Source organism: Oncorhynchus keta, chromosome 9 (assembly GCF_023373465.1).
Source record: "Oncorhynchus keta strain PuntledgeMale-10-30-2019 chromosome 9, Oket_V2, whole genome shotgun sequence".
Classification (NCBI taxonomy): domain Eukaryota; kingdom Metazoa; phylum Chordata; class Actinopteri; order Salmoniformes; family Salmonidae; genus Oncorhynchus; species Oncorhynchus keta.
In genome coordinates this window covers 38250693-38271486 of record NC_068429.1, presented here as the reverse complement: position 1 = coordinate 38271486, position 20794 = coordinate 38250693, and the positions used below count along the sequence as shown (strand labels likewise).

The window sequence follows — 20794 nt, the reverse complement described above, 5'->3', positions numbered from 1 at the left end:
ACTTTTTCCACATTTTGTTACGTTACAGCCTTCTTCTAAAATCGATTGATTTTTCCTCATCAATCTACACACAATACCCCATAATGACAAAGCAATACCCCATAATGCCACTGAAAAACATCCCCATGCAGCCACCACCATGCTTCATCGTAGGGATGGTGCCCTATTTCTTAAAGATGTGACGCTTGGTTTCATCAGACCAGAGAATCATGTTTCTCATGGTCTGAGAGTCTTTAGGTGCCTTTTGGCAAACTCCAAGTGGGCTGTCATGTGCTTTTACTGAGGAGTGGCTTCTGTCTGGCCACTCTACCATAAAGGCCTGATTGGTGGAGTGCTGCATAGATGGTTGTCCTCCTGGAAAGTTCTCCCATCTCCATAGAGGAACTCTGGAGCTCTGTCAGAGAGACCATCGGGTTCTTGGACACCTCCCTGACCAACGCCCTTCTCCCCCGATTGCTCAATTTGGCCAGGCGGCAATGATCAATGGAAACAGGATGCACCAGAGCTCAATTTCAAGTCTCATAGCAAAGGGTCTGAATACTTATGTAAATAAGGTATTTATGTATTTTATGAATACATTTGCAAAAAAAAAGTCAAGGGGTCTTTATACTTTCCAAAGGCAATGTATGTTCCTTTAACTCTGCCTTCTAGTGGGGTTATACAAACTGTTATCTCATACCATTCGGATAGATTGGAGACTGTCAGAAAATGTGGTTGTAACGTTAATAATTTAGTTGTTATTCTATTGGTTACCTCGAAGGCAGATGCCCCAGTGGCAGAGTAGCCCACACTCATTCAATATGGTGCTTTGAAATGTTAGAGCAATCACAAGTAAAATTTCTTTCTCGTGATTGCCTCATTACTGAGCATTAAGATGATTGCATGTTTCTCGCTGAAACATAGCCGTCATCAGACTTTAGTGCCGATCTTATTGAAGCCTCCCCCTCGGACTACAGATTTTCATACTCTATCAGCCTCTATTTTTACTAATGCTCTTAGCTCTATGGACATTTTGTTTGGCGACTTTGGGTATTTTGAGCATCATGCTGTACTGTTTAAATGTCAGCCACCAGTGATGGCCATAACCCTGTATAGGCCACCAAAGCACTGACCCAATTTCTTTACTGGTTTATCTGAACTATTGCCTATTGTCCTTAAGATGATAGAATCATTGTGTTGGGCGATTTTAATATTCATGTTGACAAAGAGACGGACTCAAAGGCCATTGAATTTATGAATCTTTTGAGCTCTATGGACTTTATCCAACATGTTACCGGGCACACCCATAGATGCAGCCATACCAGGTTATTGCCAAGGGGCTTTGTATTGACATATCCTCTATTGTTGATGTTGCTTTATCTGATCACCACTGTGTATTTTCTACTACCTTGTTGCCCTTAGCACCGGGTAATACTGAACGCATTATTAAGAAACGCTATCTTACCTCTGAAGTTGCTACAGATTTGATTGAGTGTATGAACAATAATCCACCACCCATTCTGCCTTCATCTTGTGATGATTTAGTTGATAACTTTAAAAGCAAATTAAGGGCAACCATTGATGCCATAGCTCCAGTAAAGTTGAAAAAAGCCACATCCAAACGCAGAGCCCCTTGGATAAGTGAGGAAACTAATCAATTAAAGAGAAATTGCACAAAGGCAGAGCGGATGTGGTGAAAGTAAAAGTTGCAGGTCTATTATGATATTCTGAGAGCGCAAGTTGGCAATTAGAATTGCCAGACGGGCTCATTTTTCTAACTTGATCACTATTAATCAGAATAATTAGAGAGCACTCTTCTCGACCATTGGTGGCCTAGACGGGTTCATTTTTCTAACTTGATCACTATTAATCAGAATAATTAGAGAGCACTCTTCTCGACCATTGGTGGCCTGATAAATCCCACCCCCGCAAACCTATGAGAACCTTCCGCCACGTCGAAATGTGATGAGTTTGCGGCATATTTCAGTCAAGGCCTGATGAGAAGTTGACACAGACATGCGCAGGAAAGTGATATCACAACTTAAGCCTTCAACCTGATTTCTCAATCCTATCCCTACCGCTTTCTTTAAAACGGTTTTTAATTGCATATTGTTAATCACTGCCTGTTCACAGGCACTTTCCTCACTGCACTAAAAACTGCTATGGTGAAACCCCTTACGAAGAAAAGTTATTTAGATTCTTCAGCTCTTGGCAATTCTCAACCTTCCATTCTTAAGAAATATTCTGGATGAATGAGTGTTCAAAAAGCTAAAATATTGTTTTAAGTGCCAACTGTATTGCCAACTGAAAAATTCCAATCTGGTTTTTGTGCCCACCACAGCACAGAGAAAGCCTTAGTAAATTATCTTGACAGATAACAGCTCTCGGTCGTTGTACTCTTAGATTTAAGTGCTGCATTCAACACTGTTGATCATGTCGTCTTTCTGGACGGACTGGAGAGGTAGGTTGGCCTCTCAGGTCCAGTTCTAAATTAGTTTTGGACCTATTTAACCAGTCAATTCGTTTTTTGTCACCCTTAGTGAACATAACTCAGAAAAAACATATCACATGTGGCATTCCACAAGGTTCGATTTTGGGTCCGGTACTGTTCAGTTTATATGTTATGCCTTGGCAGCATTATCAGAAAGCACAGCATTGATTTTCACACCTACGCAGACGATACACAACTTTACATTTCTGTGTCACCTGAGGATTTTAGCTCCACAGATAAATTATTGGACTGTATTACTGATTTAAATACTTGGATGACTCACAACTTCCTCCAGCTGAAATCAAGACAAAGGTACTTGGAGCCGAAGTACAGAGAGAAAATCGAGCCGCACATTTGAATTCACAAGCAATAAAGATAAAACACAAGATAAAAAAACCTGTTATTTTAGATTGTGAACAAAACTTTGAGTCACACATTAGGAAAGTGACCAAAATAGCTTTTTACCACCTGAGGGAAATTGCCAAGATGCGGCTGTTTCTCTCACTGACTGATACAGAGAGACACATCCATGCTTTTACTACAATCAGGCTTGACTACTGTAATGCTTTCCTGTCTGGTCTACCTAAGAAAGACATTGGTCAACTGCAAAACATAGAGAATGCTGCAGCACGGGTACTGACCAAGACCAGACTGAGAGCACACATTACACCAGTTTTAAGATCTCTGCACTGGTTGCCTGTGAGTGTTAGAAATGACTTTTAAGATTCTTCTATTGTTTCGAAACCGATCAACGATTGCGCATTCCAATACATGTCAGACATGCTTTTAAGTTATGTACCCAGTAGGTCCCTCAGGTCCTCTAGCACTGGCCTTTAAATATCCCAAAGCCTGGGACCAAGAGGCATGGAGAGGCAGCCTTTAGTTATTATGCCCCCAGCCTCGGGAATAGCCTACCAGAGAACCTGAGGGGGGCTGAAACTGTGGACATATTTAAAAGAGATCTTAAAAGCACCTTACGCCTCCCGGGTGGCGCAGTGGTTAAGGGCGCTGTACTGCAGCGCCAGCTGTGCCACCAGAGAATATGGGTTCACGCCCAGGCGCTGTCGTAATCGGCCGCGACTGGGAGGTCCGTGGGGTGACACACAATTGGCCTAGCGTCGTCCGGGTTAGGGAGGGGTTGGCTAGGGATATCCTTGTCTCATCGCGCACCAGCGACTCCTGTGGCGTGTGGGCGCAGTGCGCGCTAACCAAGGTTGCCAGGTGCACAGTGTTTCCTCTGACACATTGGTGCAGCTGGCTTCCGGGTTGGATGCGCGCTGTGTTAAGAAGCAGTGCGGCTTGATTGGGTTGTGTATCGGAGGACGCATGACTTTCAAACTCCGAGCCCGTACGGGAGTTGTAGCGATGAGACAAGAATAGTAGCTACTAAACAATTGGATACCACGAAATTGGGGAGAAAACAGGGTAAAAATATATATATTTTTTAAACAAAACAAAAACAAAAAAAGCATGCTGACCACACCAATCGCATCGCATGCGCGAGCGTTGCAAAATAAATGTAAGCATACATGTGGATACAGTTATTGCACCCACAATGCTCGCGTGCACCAACGAGCGCCTGTGTTGCCAAGCGCTAAAATAGAAGTCAGTTCCATTTGTTATGCTGAACAGTGCAAGTCCTGCCTCTTCCATCTCCTCATTGGTTTATAGAAGCAGATATCCACGTGCCATCTCCTCATTGGTTTTACCCACGTGGGTGATTGAAAGATGAACTGAGTTTGGTCGGTCGTCGTGGTAACTATGAAAATGAGATGCCAATCACCATATAAAGTCCAAAGAAGAAAAAGCCTGGAAGGAGGAGAGATGACTAAAAACGATTCGGTTGACCGTTTTGTGTGGATTAATTGTCGGAGTAGAGGACCTTACACATTTCAGGTAAAATAACAACTCAACATTTATATCCCAGCATAAATTAGCTAGCTACAGCAAGCTAGCTAAATAGGACAAATTAGCTAGCAACTGCAAGCTAGCTAGCTAAATTGTCATAAATGTTTAATGCTTTTTGACCTGTCCCCAAATAAATATAATTGGTTCAGGGTTTGTTTTGATATTTCAACCTGCATGTCGTGATCGCGTTTGGTGTGGGGGGACGAAATCTATTTGCGGATGGTTTGGCTACAGTGTTAGGGTGCATTTTAGTTCAGTTGGTGTCATTCTTTTGTTTTTTAAATCTAATGTTCAGTGGGGCAAAAAGTATTTAGTCAGTCACCAATTGTGCAAGTTCTCCCACTTAAAAATATGAGAGAGGCCTGTAATTTTCATCATAGGTACACTTCAACTATGACAGACAAGATGAGAAGAAAAAAAATCCAGAAAATCACATTGTAGGATTTTTTATGAATTTATTTGCAAATTATGGTGGAAAATAAGTATTTGGTCACCTACAAACAAGCAAGATTTCTGGCTCTCACAGACCTGTAACTTCTTCTTTAAGAGGCTCCTCTGTCCTCCACTCGTTATCTGTATTATTGGCACCTGTTTGAACTTGTTATAAGTATAAAAGACACCTGTCCACAACCTCAAACAGTCACACTCCAAACTCCACTATGGCCAAGACCAAAGAGCTTGTCAAAGGACACAAGAAACAAAAGCTGAGCTGGGAGCTGGGACCAAAGTAACAAAGCCTACCATCACCAAGGGCATTGAAGATGAAACGTGGCTGGGTCTTTCAGCATGACAATGATCCCAAACACACGGCCCGGGCAACGAAGGAGTGGCTTCGTAAGAAGCATTTCAAGGTCCTGGAGTGGCCTAGCCAGTCTCCAGATCTCAACCCCATAGAAAATCTTTGGAGGGAGTTGAAAGTCTCACTTGCCCAGCAACAGCCCCGAAAAACATCACTGCTTTAGAGGAGATCTGCATGGAGGAATGGGCCAAAATACCAGAAACTGTGTGTGAAAACCTTGTGAAGACTTACAGAAAACGTTTGACCTCCGTCATTGCCAACAAAGGGTATATAACAAAGTATTGAGATAAACTTTTGTTATTGACCAAATACTTATTTTCCACCATAATTTTCTAATTTTGTCTGTCATAGTTGAAGGTACACTTCAACTATGACAGACAAAATGAGAAAATTATGGTGGAAAATATGATGAAAATTATGAAAATGAAAATTACAGGCCTCTCTCATCTTTTTAAGTGGGAGAACTTGCACAATTAGTGGCTGACTAAATACTTTTTTTGCCCCACTGTATGTTGTGCAATAAATATTTTGTTATTTTATTTCTGTAAAGCACATTGTGTTGCATTCCATGTCTAAAAGGTGCTGTATAAAAGAAAGCTTGATTGGAATTCAGCCAAACCCATTTCTGACAGATGTATAAAATTGAGCACACAGGCATTCAAACTCCAGACACACATTGGCAGTAGAATGACCTTACTGAAGAGCTCAGTGACTTTCAATGTGGCACTGTCATAGGATGCCACCTTTCTAACAAGTCAGTTCGTCAAATTTCTCCCCTGCTAGAGCTGCCCCGGTCAACTGTAAGTGCTGTTATTGTGAAATAGAAACGCCAAAGAGCAACAGCGGCTCAGCCGCGAAGTGGTAGGCCACACAAGCTCACGGAACGGGACCGCCGAGTGCTGAAGCGCGTACAAATTGTCTGTCCCCCGTTGCAACACTCACTACCGAGTTCCAAACTGCCTCTGGAAGCAACGCCAGCACAAGAACTGTTCGTTGGGAGCTTCATGAAATGGGGTTCCATGGCCCAGCAGTCGCACACAAGCCTAAGATCACCATGTTCAATGCCAAGCGTCCACTGGAGTGGAGAAAAGCTCGCCGCCATTGGACTCTGGAGCAGTGTAAACATTCTCTGGAGTGATGACGCTTCACCATCTGGCAGATTTGTCCGTCGGACTGCTTCACCATCTGACGGTCCGACGGACAAATCTGAGTTTGGCAGATGCCAGGAGAACAGTACCTGCCCCAATGCATAGTGCCAACTTTAAAGTTTGGTGGAGGAGGAATAATGGTCTGGGGCTGTTTTTCATGGTTTGGGCTTGGCCCCTTAATTCCAGTGAAGGGAAATGTTAATGCTTCAACATACAATGACATTCTAGATGATTCTGTGCCTCCAACTTTGTGGCAACAGTTTGGGGAAGGACCTTTCCTGTTTTAACGTGACAATGCCTCGGGCACAAAGCAAGGTTCATACAGAAATAGTTTGTCAAGATCGGTGTGGAAGAACTTGACTGGCCTGCACAGAGCCCTGATCTCAACCCCATCGAACACATTTTGGATGAATTGGTACGCCAACTGCGGGCCAGGCCTAATCGCACAACATCAGTGCCCGACCTCACTAATGCTCGTGGCTGAATGGAAGTCCTCTAGTCAATGTTCCAACATGTAGTGGAAAGCCTTCCCAGAAGAGTGGCGGCTGTTATAGCAGCAAAGGGGGGGACCAACTCCATATTAAAGCCCATGATTGTGGAATGAGATGTTCGACGAGCAGGTGTCCACATACTTTTGTGAGACAAAATATCTTCAGAGTCGTGTTATCAACCCGGCCTTCAATATGTTGGTCTGCACATAGTTTGTATTTCCAATACTGATGCAATTCGCACGTGACAAATACTTTCACAATACGGATGAGCCGAACCGAACGGCAACCACTTCTAGCCGATTGCGAGGAAACGTGCTTCGGACGACTACATTCGGTTACATTCAGCTATTGTTTACATATTGTGCATTACGCGCAACAGATGCAAAATACAAGCGACAGAACCAACAGGCGCCTCAAAAGGTTGGGTAAACAGCCCTTTCTTGTGGACACCCTATCGCCACCTCCTACTGCCAAAGGGACCAACAGCATGTACAACTGTTAAAATAAGTGTAAATATCATCTTACTCAACATTCTGCCTTGTAGAGACTGTCGCTTATTTTTTAAGAGCGACTTCTTTCAGACTGATATTCATGGCGTAACCACGGTAACAGTCTGGTGTTTAGGCATGGCAACTGTTTAACAAAAGCTCCTCGCCTTTTCTTATGAACATCTTAGTATTAAACGTAACTTCACAAAAATGTGAAATGATCCAATAGCTTCTCGACTGCAGCTGACCAGAACATGTTTGAATGGGTACTAATTGAAACTGCTATCCTCTAAGTTGCAGCACGTTGAGACGACGGTAGAAGGAGGTACGACGCATAACAAAAGAAGAATGACGCACAGCAATGCTGAACGGACGTGGCTTCAAAGGGCTTAATAACTCCATGTAATGTGGAAGCAGAAGCCTACAGAGACTTAGCCTGTAGACGCAGCTTGGGGTTGGCTTACCTTTGTCCATGTAAGCAGGCGACATGGCGTTGAGGTCATCGAACTGCAATACATTAAGCAGCACAAAGAAACCACACTGAGACTGAGCCAAGGAGTAATGGGAACATTACAATTATGTGCGTGTGTGGTGTGTGTTCATTTCATCGGGGCCTTACGTCTCCCATGACACCGATGGGCGTCTCGCCGGTTGCCTGGGCGACGCGGTGTTCCACCAGGTAGAACATGTACTCGTCGTAGAGCAGGCGGATCAGGTGGAACGAGCCGAAACTGGCCGCGCTGCGCAAAGTCAGGTCTCGAATCACCATGGAGCTGACAAAGAGATGGACAACGAGATCAACCACTGGAAAACTGCTAATAAGCTGCCAAACCAAATCAATTGATATGATAAACAATAAATATCACAACACACTACTTAAATTGGTTGAGGGAGCAAAAACATATATATTTTGTAAGTGTGTACATTTTTTTCCTCACCATAAAATTTGGATGAATTCTATGGTACTCATAGAACCCATTCAATTTATATGTAGCTGACCTGTAGAAGGACCACTTGAGCAGGAACTGACGCGCAGCCCTGGGGAAGCTGGGCCTGTCCTCGAAGGGCTGTAGGACCTGGGTGACCACGTTGTCCAGCCAGGCAGCCCACTGCTCCAGAGAGCTCTGCTGCTGCAGGGTGGCCTTGAAGTCCTGCTCTAACCTCTGAACCACACCCTCCTCACACTGACACACCCACGACGCCTGCTCCTAAAGAGAGAGCGAGGACGGGTCAGTTTGGGATAACACAAACAAACATGCAAAAACACAGATGCACACGCGCCCCTTGATGAAATAAACAGCAACCTCAAGCGGGGAGAGGACATAGAGATAATGACAGATGGCTATACGGTGGACAGACGTGTCCCTCTAACTAAATACACAGACAAGGCAGACCAAACCACATCCAGCCAGATGGAGGGACAGGCAGACAGACAGCCATCCAGAGGGACAGACGTACCTGTACGTTGGCGAAGTCGACGCGGTTGAGGTCGCTGAGCATCTGATTGATCTGGGAGGTGTTCTGCAACACAGCACGGGCTGCCTGGGCCAGGTGGTTCAGACTAGTGTAACGACGCATCGTCTGAGAAAAGGCACTAACAGCGGCAACCTGAGGCCAATCAAACACACAGAGGATCAAACAGCTGCCAATTAAAATCAGACCAAGGCCAGTCAAAAAAGATAAGAGAGGAAAGTCAGGATCAAACAAAATAGAGGCAATTTAAGTTTATTTGCCAATATGTGTGTGTGTGAGAGAGTGAGTGAGTGAAGAGAGAGTGTCTGTACCTTTGTCTGGATCATTCTCTGTGGAATGACGTTCATGGCATTGTTGAGCCAGCCTTCCAGGCTTTTGGCAAAGTTGCGGATGGCTTGAGTCAAGGCACCTAGAGAGGGAGAGATACAGCGGACAGCAGTCTATATAAAGATCACCATTTGAATTCTGATACCCAACAAGGAATGAGCGAGAAAGTGTGTGTGTGACTGTGTGTGTCAGCCACTCACTGGGGATGGGTCTGAGGACATCAGGGATGAGGATCTCCACTAGGGCCTGGTACATCAGGTGGTCACAGGAACTCATCCACTTGAGCACAGCCTCGTTCCTACAGAGCACCACCAGCCTGGAGCAGGGCAAACGGCCCTCAATCTCACTCATACCACTGTGGAGACGGAGTTCAAAGTTACACATACTGGATCAGATTAACCTCAATCTCACTCGGCCTACTGTGGGGGGGTTTGTGTCATTACTGAATTATTTTATGTAGCAAATCAAATATTAAACCCTGTAAACAATTCATTTAAACCAGGTATTTAATTGAAACAGGTGTTTATTTGCTGAAAAGTGTGCCGTTGCCCAGCTATTAAAAAGGGACAAGCGGATATTTGCATTTGATTGATTGATTGAAGTTTTACATTAGTTACAGGGGTCGCGCACTGTCCCAATGAACTAACTCATCCATGTAAAAAATATAGTATATATTTTTTTAAATCGCACCAAAGTGCACTAGGACTTTTTTGCTCCTGCATGAGCGGAAAAGAATACTGATAATATGGAGCATGCACAGGCTATAAACATGTTCCAATATGTAAAAATAATTTCTGCTAATTAATTTACCAATATGATATTGGGCTCATTTCTCGAGGTAGAACTGATATTTTAGATGGTGTCAGCATTATTTTATTTTCACTAATTTTGGAGTAGAATATCCTTTTAAAAAGTCACCAGAACTGACCTTCAGGAGAGAGGGAGAGAACGAGAGAGAGAGAGCTGACCTGTTTTCTGTGATGGTGGTGCCCTCCACTAAATCAGAGGGGGAATAGCGCCAGAATGTCTGCCACAGCTTCTCTATTAGACTGAACTGGAGGTTCACCACCACATCCAGAATGGCCTGCAAGAGAGACATGGTCAGCATCACACAACTGAGCTGAATAACTATTCACAGTCAAGCTGATTAGTGTGGATGAGCTGGTGTGGATCAATGAAGATGAAGACTTGTAAATATCATGCATGCCAAAGAAAGCCCCCATTCATCTGCACATGGGGGCCGATTCAGACTTGGAAAATCTGTGCTTTTCTTATTTTTTTTTATTCAAGAACTTCTCAGTAGTTGGTATTAAGACTTACCTTATGGGTGTGGCTCCCTTGCGCATACTGAATACATTCAATTCAACTGCTGAAAATCCCTAACTCTTGCTGGCCAATAGATTATCTCGTGGAGTGTTCGCTCAATAGGGTTTTCAGTACATTTATCTAAACCCATCCCTTTAAGATTAAAAAATACTCTGATCTTGTAGATTAATTAGGGTTGGGAATGTATTTATTTTTAAGGTCGAGGAGAGCCTTTACACACTAAATATATTGTTGAATAAGACAATACAGTGGTTTGATTCATCCTGAAAGTTGCCATATTCAATCCATGAATTATTGGAAGGTGAGAAAAGTGTACAACAGTGGGGGTCAGTGCCGTTTAAGATGAGGGAGGACAATATTTGTTTTTATGAGCATGGCCTTATTTTTATTACAGCATATTGGATGACTATTCCATTCACCTAGCTCAATGTAACATTGATAGGTCTAGGCTGCTACATAATACAACATTTTTCCCTATACCCATCAACCTAGCCTATGAATGAAAGTTTAGAACGCAGGTGCACACAGGTGCACACAGGTGCACACATTCAATACAGCCTTGCACACTCTTGCCTGCATCTAGCTGATTTAGGGTGTATTAGTTGCAAACAAGTTTCATTTGGGCAAATTCACATATGTTTATTCCTATTTAATTCCGTAAGATTCTGTTTAAGAACGTTTTTCAACAGAATCGGCGGAATGAATACAACCCTGATCACACGAAAATAGTTCAATTTCATAGCCACATACAAACACCTCATTGTATTCCTTCTCGCATCTATGCGCTCTCCTCTTCTCACCGTTTCCCTTCACGTGTGGACTTCAATGACCAATACATCAGCTGTCGATGCAAGAAAAAACTTTCCAAGCCAAACCTTCATATCATAACCGCTACTCACAGCCTACATCGTTGTCACCATATTAGCTAAAGTAACGTCATAGTCAGCATAGCTAATAGAATTAACGCGTTAGTAAACCGGCTACAATCATGCTGTACAGTGTACAGTTAGTAAGCAGTTACACCTGTGGGCCCCGGTGGCAATACATTTGTAAAACTAAAAGCTTACCTTGACACGGAACCCAAACCGGCTGCACGCGTGCGCTATCGTGCATAAATGTATTTTGTCCCCCTACACCGAACGCGATCACGACACACAGGTTAAAATACCAAAACAAACTCTGAACAAATTACATTAATTTGGGGACAGATCGAAAAGCATTAAACATGTATTGCAATTTAGCTAGTTAGCTTGCACTTGCTAGCTAATTTGTCCTCTTTAGCTAGCTTGCTGTTGCTAGCTAATTTGTCCTAGGATATAAACATTGAGTTGTTATTTTACCTGAACTGCACAAGGTCCTCTACTCCGACAAATTAATCCACACATAAAACGGCCAACCGAATCGCTTCTAGTCATCTCTCCTCCTTCCAGGCCTTTTCATCATTGAACTTATATGGTGATAGGCATCTAAACTTTCATAGCATTACCACGACTACCGGCAAAACAGTTCGTCTTTCAATCACCCACGTGGGTATAACCAATGAGGAGATGGCACGTGGGTACCTGCTTCTATAAACAAATGAGGAGATGGAAGAGGCAGGACATTCAGCACGATCTGCGTCAGAAATAGAAAGGAGTTCTATTTTAGCCCGTAGCATCGCAGACGCTCATTGGCGCGTGCGAGCAGTGTGGGTGCAATAATTGAATAACATGGATTTCTACATTTATTTTGCGGCGCACGCGACCGACGTGTCCGGTCTGGTCAGCATGTGATTTGTAAAAGTTCCCGTGTTGGATAGTCATAGCCAGCTAGCTAACATAGCATCTCTCTGTTTGAGTAGGCTAAACTAGCTAGCTGCATTTGCTAGCGAAGTAATTGAACGTAAAACAAATGTATAAAAAAAGACTCTTGAATTTGTTCAAAACTGTTCAACTTTTGTCTTTCTCTTTGAGTCTACTACTCACCACATTTTATTACCAGTTAGCTGGTAGCTTATGCTATCAGTACTAGATTTTTTAACGTGTTTTTTTTTATTTTACCTTTATTTAACTAGGCAAGTCAGTTAATAAGAACAAAATCTTATTTTCAACGATGGCCTAAGAACAGTGGGTTAACTGCCTTCAGGGGCAGAATGACATATTTGTACCTGGTCAGCTAGGGGATTCGATCCTTTCAGTTACTGGCCCAACGCTCTAACCACTAGGCTACCTGCCGCCCCTCATTCTCTGATCCTTTGATTGGGTGGACCACATGTCAGTTCATGCTGCAAGAACTCTGATAGGTTGGAGGATGTCCTCCGGAAGTTATAATTACTGGGCAAGTCTATGGAATGGGGTGAGAACCATGAGCCTCCTAGGTTTTGTATTGAAGTCAATGTACCCAGAGGAGGACGGATACTAGCTGTCCTCCGGCTACACCATGGTGCTACCTTACAGAGTGCTGTTGAGGCTACTGTAGACCTTCATTGCAAAACAGGATATATTTTTTAAATATTTCACTAATTCAATTTTTATAAAATTCACTGAGGATGGTCCTCCCCTTCCTCCTTTGAGGAGCATCTACAGGTGTACAATAGGGTTGAACAACTGTTCTACAAAATCAACCCTAATCCTCACTAATCATGGAACAGTGATGACAACGGTCCAGTTGTTGTGAACCGTGCACCAGGCTCTAGGTTTAAACTGCTATGGGTGGTCTGTGTCTCAAATTATTGCAAAACTTGTAATACAGTGCATTCGGAAAGTATTCAGACCCCTGACTTATGTATTAAATCGTTTTCCCCCTCATCAATCTACACACAATACCCCATAATGACAAAGCAAAAACAGGTTTTTAGAATTTTTCGTGTAATGTATTAAAAATAAAAAACTGAAATGTCACATTTACATAAGTATTCAGATCCTCAGTACATTGTTGAAGCACCTTTGGCAGCGATTACAGCCTTGAGTCTTATTGAGTTGTCTTCTTACACACCTGTATTTGGCACACCTGCATTTGGAGAGTTACTCCCATTCTTCTCTGCAGGTCCTCTCAAGCTCTGTCAGGTTGGTTGGGGAGTGTCACTGCACAGCTATTTTCAGGTCTCTCCAGAGATGTTCGATCGGGTTCTATTCTGGGCTCTGGCTGGGCCACTCAAGGACATTCAGAGACTTGCCCCGAAGCCACTCCTGCATTGTCTTGGCTGTGCGATTAGGGTCTTTGTCCTGTTGGAAGGTGAACCTTTGCCCCAGTGCTCTGGAGCAGGTTTTCATCTAGGATCGCTGCACTTTACTCTGTCCATCTTTCCCACAATCCTGAGAAACACTTGAGCTCTGTCAGAGTGACCATTGGGTTCCTGGTCACCTACCTGACCAAGGCCCTTCTCCTCCGATTGCGCAGTTTGGCCAGGCGTCCAGCTCTAGGAAGAGTCTTGGTGGCTCCAAACTTCTTCCATTTAAGAATGATGGAGGCCACTGTGTTCTTGGGGACCTTCAATGCTGCAGACATTTTTTGGTACCATTCCCCAGATCTGTGCCTCGATACAATCCTGTCTCGGATCTCTACGGGCAATTCCTTCGACCTCATGGCTTGGTTTTTGCTCTGACATGACCGGACCACTGTGGGACCTTATATAGACAGGTGTGTGCCATCATGTCCAATCAATTGAATTGACCACAGGTGGACTCCAATCAAGTTGTAGAAACATCTCAAGGATGATCAATGGAAACAGGATGCACCTGAGTTCAATTTCGACTCTCATAGCAGAGGGTCGGAATACTTATGTAAATAAGGCATTTCTGTTTTTTATTTGAAAATGTCTAAAAACCTGTTTTCGCTTTCTCATTAGAGGGTATTGTGTGTAGATTGATGGATTTTTTTTTATTTAATCAACTTTATAAGGCTGTAACGTAACAAAATTTGGAAAATGCACTGTACGTTAACCTAATATGATCCATTATTGCTAGTGACTGAGGAACAACCACATGGATGTGATAGAAGAAAGAAAGTTAAACTAATCATGTAATGGAATAATGCAAAAATGTAGGCTACAAATTTAAGGGAACACTAAAGTGACAGTTATACATTTATGTGAGTATTACTGGCGGTGGCTACTGATAGTGGCTAATATATAATATGATAGGCTACAAATAGGAAACAGAGAAAGTTGGGGTATATGATTAAAACATCGAGAGTGCACAAAGGTTAAATTTGTTGCGACATTGCGCACATTGTTGCCCTGTGACCAGTAGGCTACCCATCTGGGTTACGTCTCCAAATTGAATCCCTGCAAGCTAAAAAAGCCATACAATCAAAATTCTGCATAACGTCACAGCATGTATACTTCACTCTGTGTAAGGGGCAGACATACCTGTCATGTTGATATGGGTTTCAGTTCACTGCCATATGACTAGTTTCACATTAAATCTCTCCGCATTTGTCAATCATCTCTCTGTTATTTGCATGAAGAAAAGATGGAGGAAAAGAATTCCGTAGGTGAGCGAGTAAACTCCCACTGCCATCAATACTACTTGCAATCATTGGAAAATAAAATAGATGACCTAGGATTATGATTATCCTACCAACGGGACATTAAGAACTGTAATATCTTATGTGTCACCGAGTCGTGGCTAAACGATGACATAGATAATATAGAGCTGGAGGGATTTTCAATGCACCGGCAGAACAGAGAAGCAACGTCTGGTAAGACGAGGGGTGGGGGTGTGGGTCTTTATGTCAATAACAGCTGGTGCGCAATGTCTAATATCAAAGAAGTCTCGAGGTATTGCTCGCCTGAGGTCGAGTACCTTATGATAAGCTGTAGACCACACCATCTACCAAGAGAGTTCTCATCTATATTATTCGTAGCTGTCTATTTACCACCACAAACCGATACTGGCACTAAGACCACACTCAACGAGCTGTATAAGGCCATAAGCAAACAAGAAAATGCTCACCCAGAAGCGCTGCTCCTAGTGGCCAGGGACTTTAATGCAGGCAAACTTAAATCAGTTTTACCACATTTTTACCAGCATGTCACATGTGCAACCAGAGAGAGAGAAAAAAGACCACCTTTACTCCACACACAGAGACTCGTACAAAGCTCTCCCCCACCCTCCATTTGGCAAATCTGACCATAATTATATCCTCATGATTTCTGTTTACAAGCAAAAACTAAAGCAGGAAGTACCAGTGACTCGCTCAATACGGTCAGATGACATGGATGCTACGTTACAGGACTGTTTTGCTAGCACAGGCCGGAATATGTTCCGGGACTCATCCAATGGCATTGAGGAGTATACCACCTCAGTCACCAGCTTCATCAATAAGTGCATCGACAACGTCGTCCCACAGTGAACGTATAAACATATCCCAACCAGAAGCCATGGATTACAGGCAACAGCTGCATCAAGCTAAAGGCTAGAGCTGCTGCTTTCAAGGAGCGGGACACTAATCCCGCTATGCCCTCAGACGAAACATCAAACAAGCAAAGTGTCAATACAGGATTAAGTTTGAATCCTACTACACCGCCTCTGATGCTCGTTAGATGTGGCAGGGCTTGAAAACTATTACGGACTACAAAGGGAAACCCAGACGCGAGCGGCCCAGTGACGCGAGTATACCAGACGAGCTAAATGCCTTTTATGCTCGCTTCGAGGCAAGCAACACTGAAGCATGCACGAGCGCACCACAGTCTGGATGACTGTGTGATAACGCACTCCGTAGCCGATGTGAGCAAGACCTTTAAGCAGGTTAACATTCACAAAATTGTGGGGCCAGATGATTACCAGGAAGTGTACTCAAAACATGCGCTGACCAACTGACAAGTGTCTTCACTGACATTTTCAACCTCTCCCTGAATGAGTCTGTAATACCTACATGTTTCAAGCAGACCACCATAGTCCCTGTGCCCAAGGAAGCGAAGGTAACCTGCCTAAATGATTACCTCCCCGTAGCACTCACGTCGGTAGCCATGCAGTGCTTTGAAGGCTGGTTATGGCTCACATCAACACCCTCCTCCCGGATACCATAGACACACTCCAATTCGCATACCGCCCCAACAGAGAATGCTGTTCATTGACTACAGCTCAAGGTTCAACACCATTAATGCCCACAAAGCTCATCACTAAGCTAAGGACCCTGGGACTAAACACCTCCCTCTGCAACTGGATCCTGGATTTCCTGACAGGCTGCCCCCGGGTGGTAAGGGTAGGCAACAACATGTCTGCCACGTTGATCCTCAACACCGGGGCCCCTCAGGGTTGTGTACTTAGTCCCCTCCTGTACTCCCTGTTCACCCACGACTGCGTGGCCAAACACGACATGCCAGGACAACAACCTCTCCCTCAATGTGAGCAAGACAAAGGAGCTGATGGTGGACTACAGCAAAAGGCGGGCCGAACAGGCGCTACAGAGGGTAGTGCGTAAGGCCCAGTACATCACTGAGGCCAAGCTTCCTGCAATCCAGGACCTATATAATAGGCGGTGTCAGAGGAAAGCCCATAAAATTGTCAGAGAATCCAGTCCCCCAAGTCATAGACTGTTTTCTCTGGAGTGCCAAGTCTAGGAACAAAAGGCTCCTTACCAGCTTCATCCCCAAGCCATAAGACTGCTGAACTATTAATCAAATGGCCACTGGACTATTTCATTGCCCCCCCCAATTTGTTTTGTACACTGCTGCTACTCGCTGTTTATTATCTATGCATGGTCACTTCACCCTTACCTACATGAACAAATGACCTCTAACCTGTACCCCTGCACACTGACTCGGTATCCCCTGTATGTAGCCTCGTTATTACTATGTTACTTGTTATTATTTTGTAGTTTTGTTTATTTGGTAAATATTTTCTTAACTCTTCATGAACTGCACTGTTGGTTAAGGGCTTGTAAGTACGCATTTCACTGTAAGGTCTACACTTGTTGTATTCGGCGCATGTGACAAAGTTTGATTTGATTTGTAGATACACCTCCATTTCTGCAATCTCCACCCCAAACTAATACCTGTTGGGCACATTCGATTCCCCTTGCTTAAGATCAAGGTCAGAATGTGTGCAGAGAGGAAAGTGCATGAAAATAGAATGAAGTTCCATTTACATGCGTGTATCTGGTCTGAATTTACCCCGTAGAGAATAATACAAACTTTCCTGTAGAACTTTGTTAGACGTGATGGATAATCTCTGACCTCACAGTGCTCTCTGTATAGTGACTGGAGAGCTTTGATGTCGTCTGGGCCGATGTTCTCCACGTTGGTCTCTCCCAGGTCCAGCTCCACAAAGTCTGGCAGCGCCCGGGATGCGTCTGTCAGGGAGAGACGCATAGAAATCAGACAAGGTCAACCACAACTCACGTTATGAATCCAGTTTAAAGCAGAGGAACAGAGGGGTAGATATTTAACAAGGAAATACTGAAGGCTGAGAAAATCCTATCAGTGGTTCATTGCAGAATATAACCCGACAGGGGAACCCTTACAGCACTCAGCGGAGGAGCACTTTCATGAAGTGGTATCAAAACGTATTAATAACAAGGGAACATCAAACAGTAGCAATCTATTGATGCTGAAAGTCACTTAAGTCAGTCTAAACACACAGAAATATACACACCGCTCACTCACCCAGGTACTGCTGGTGGTGCTGGCTCTGTGCAATGACGGTCTGCTCTGCTGCACTGGGAGTGTGCTGGCCACCGCCTGAGAAGTTCTCCCCAGACACCCCATCAACCTTCTGCACCGGCTTAAACCTACAACGACAATGCCTCAGTCAGTACTGTTTGTATATGTACACTGAGTATACCAAGCATTAGGAACACCTTCCGAACATTGAGTTGAGCACCCTTTTCCCCTCAGAACAGCCTCAATTCGTCGGGGCATGGACTCCACAAGGTGTCAAAAGCGTTCAACAGGGATGCTGGCCCGTGTTGACTCCAATTTGTTTATTGTTTTATTTCACCTTTATTTAACCAGGTAGGCCAGTTGAGAACAAGTTCTCATTTACAACTGCGACACATTGTTACGTTACAGCCTTATTCTAAAATGCATAAAAAAATATTTAAAAATCCTCAATCTACACACAATACCCCATAACAAAAAAGCAAAAAACTGTTTTTTTAATAAACTGAAATACCTTATTTACATAACTATTCAGACCCTTTGCTGTGAGAATCGAAATTGAGCTCAGGTGCATCCTGTTTCCTTTGATTATCTTTGAGATGGTTCTACAACTTGATTGGAGTCCACATGTGGTAAATTCAATTGATTGGACATGATTTGGAAAGGCACACACCTGTCTATATAATGTCCCATAGTTGACAGTGCACGTTAGAGCAAAAACCAAGCCATGAGGTTGAAGGAATTGTCCGTAGAGCACCGAGATAGGATTGTGTCGAGGCACAGATCTGGGAAAGGGTACCAAAAAATGTCTGTAGCATTGAAGGTTCCCAAGAACATAGCGGCCTCAATCATTCTTAAATGGAAGAAGTTTGGAACCACCAAGACTCTTCCTAGAGCTGGACTCCCGACCAAACTGAGCTTCTCGGGGGAGAAGGGCCTTAGTTAGGCAGGTGACCAAGAACCCGATGGTCACTCTGATAGAGCTCCAGAGTCCCTCTGTGGAGATGGGAGAACCATCCAGAAGGACAACCATCTTTTCAGCACTCCACCAATCAGGCCTTTGTGGTAGAGTTGCCAAACAGAAGCCACTCCTCAGTAAAAAGGCACATGACAGCCCGCTTGGAGTTTGCCAAAAGGAACCTACAGGACTCTAACCATGAGAAACATGATTCTCTGGTCTGATGAAATGCCAATTAGCTTTGGTCTTGTCTGGAGGAAACCTGGCACCATCCCTATGGTGAAGCATGGTGATGGCAGCATCATTCTGTGATGCTTTTCAGCGGCAGGAACTGGGAGACGAGTCAGGGTCGAGGGAAAGATGAACAGAGCACAGAGAGAGAAAGAGAGATCCTTGATGAAAACCTGCTCCAGAGCACTCAGGACAACGATCCTAAGCACACAGCTAAGACAATGCAGGAGTGGCTTCGGGACAAGTTTCTGAATGTCCTTGAGTGGCCCAGCCAGAGCCCAGACTTGAACCTGATCGAACATTACTGGAGACTTGCATTGAAGCTCCCCATCCAACCTGACAGAGCTTGAGAGGATCTACAGAGAAGAATGGGAGAAACTCCCCAAATACAGGTGTGCCAAGCTTGTAGTGTCATACCCAAGAACACTCGAGGCTGTAATCGCTGCCAAAGGTGCTTCAAAAAGGTCTGAAGACTTACATTTCTAAAAACCTGTTTTTGCTTTGTCATTATTGGGTAATGTGTATAGATTGTTGAGGGAAAAAAACAATTTGATCAATTTTAGAGTAAAGCTGTAACGTAACAAAATGTGGAAAAGGTAAAGGGGTCTGAATACTTTCTGAATGCACATATTGTACCTCTGTTTCTGTTGGACAGGCTGCTGTCTGAGGGCCATGTACTGCATGTCCTCCTGCAGTCTGTTGAGAGGAGAGTCCGGCTTCAGCCGGATGCCATAGTAGTGGTACTTTGAGTTCCCTCTGCAACACACACACACACACACACACACACACACACACACACACACACACACACACACACACACACACACACACACACACACACACACACACACACACACACACACACACACACACACACACACACACACACACACACACACACACACACAAGTTCTCAGTGTTTCCCCTATATTAATTTAGCAGTCCAAAAATATTTAAATGTGTTTATTACATTTTTTAAACATGCTGTAATACCAAACAGGAAATCATAATGAAGACAACCAAGGAAAGAGGAAAGGACAAGACTAAACTGAAGGCGTCAGAGGAGAGTTAGGGAGAGCAGAACTGGGGGACTTGAGATGCAGTGACAGGATAGAGAAGGAGAGGAGGGGGTGCAAGGTGCAGAGGGAGTTATCAGAACGTGTCTGTCCTGTCAGTAGCTCACCTTGTGCCGAGGCGTCGCGTGCGTAGCCCCATGAAGATGGAGCGGATGAGCTTGCCGAAGGAAGCGGCGTTGACCGGGTCCAATTTCTGCTCCTGGCAGTGGCGCAAGTAGTGGTTGTAGAGGGTGGAGCGAGGCAGACTCACCCCCTCCGCAGTCTCATAGTTATCCAGTAGCCATTGCAGCTGTGGGGGAGAAAAGATATTCTGTCAATTACACACAGGTATGTCATTACACCTCTCTGTAATCCACAGCAGATGCATGTTTCACCCCTCACTTGTCTGTAAATACTAACACCCCCTTCCCTAGCTTTAAAAGCACAATTAACTAAAGCAGCGAAAAATTAAAATTGGAGCACAGGAAGAACCCCCACCACCATAGAAAGAAAGAGAGGGAGATGCAAAGGGAGAGTT

General features: G+C 44.0%; 1 protein-coding gene across 4 annotated transcripts in view; it reads right to left on the bottom strand.

Moving 5' to 3' along the window:
- Positions 1–20794, bottom strand: part of rfx3 (regulatory factor X, 3 (influences HLA class II expression)) — a 122298-nt gene that overhangs the window by 6370 nt on the left and 95134 nt on the right. For all 4 annotated transcript variants that reach the window (XM_052525806.1, XM_052525809.1, XM_052525807.1 and 1 more), the window contains 11 exons: positions 20385–20566; positions 19838–19957; positions 18019–18143; positions 17590–17705; positions 10073–10188; positions 9305–9459; positions 9089–9186; positions 8763–8912; positions 8304–8512; positions 7924–8077; positions 7769–7811 (listed from right to left, as the gene is read on the bottom strand). In XM_052525806.1, coding sequence (XP_052381766.1) covers positions 7769–7811; positions 7924–8077; positions 8304–8512; positions 8763–8912; positions 9089–9186; positions 9305–9459; positions 10073–10188; positions 17590–17705; positions 18019–18143; positions 19838–19957; positions 20385–20566 — 1468 coding nt within the window. The remainder of the gene's footprint in view (positions 1–7768; positions 7812–7923; positions 8078–8303; positions 8513–8762; positions 8913–9088; positions 9187–9304; positions 9460–10072; positions 10189–17589; positions 17706–18018; positions 18144–19837; positions 19958–20384; positions 20567–20794) is intronic.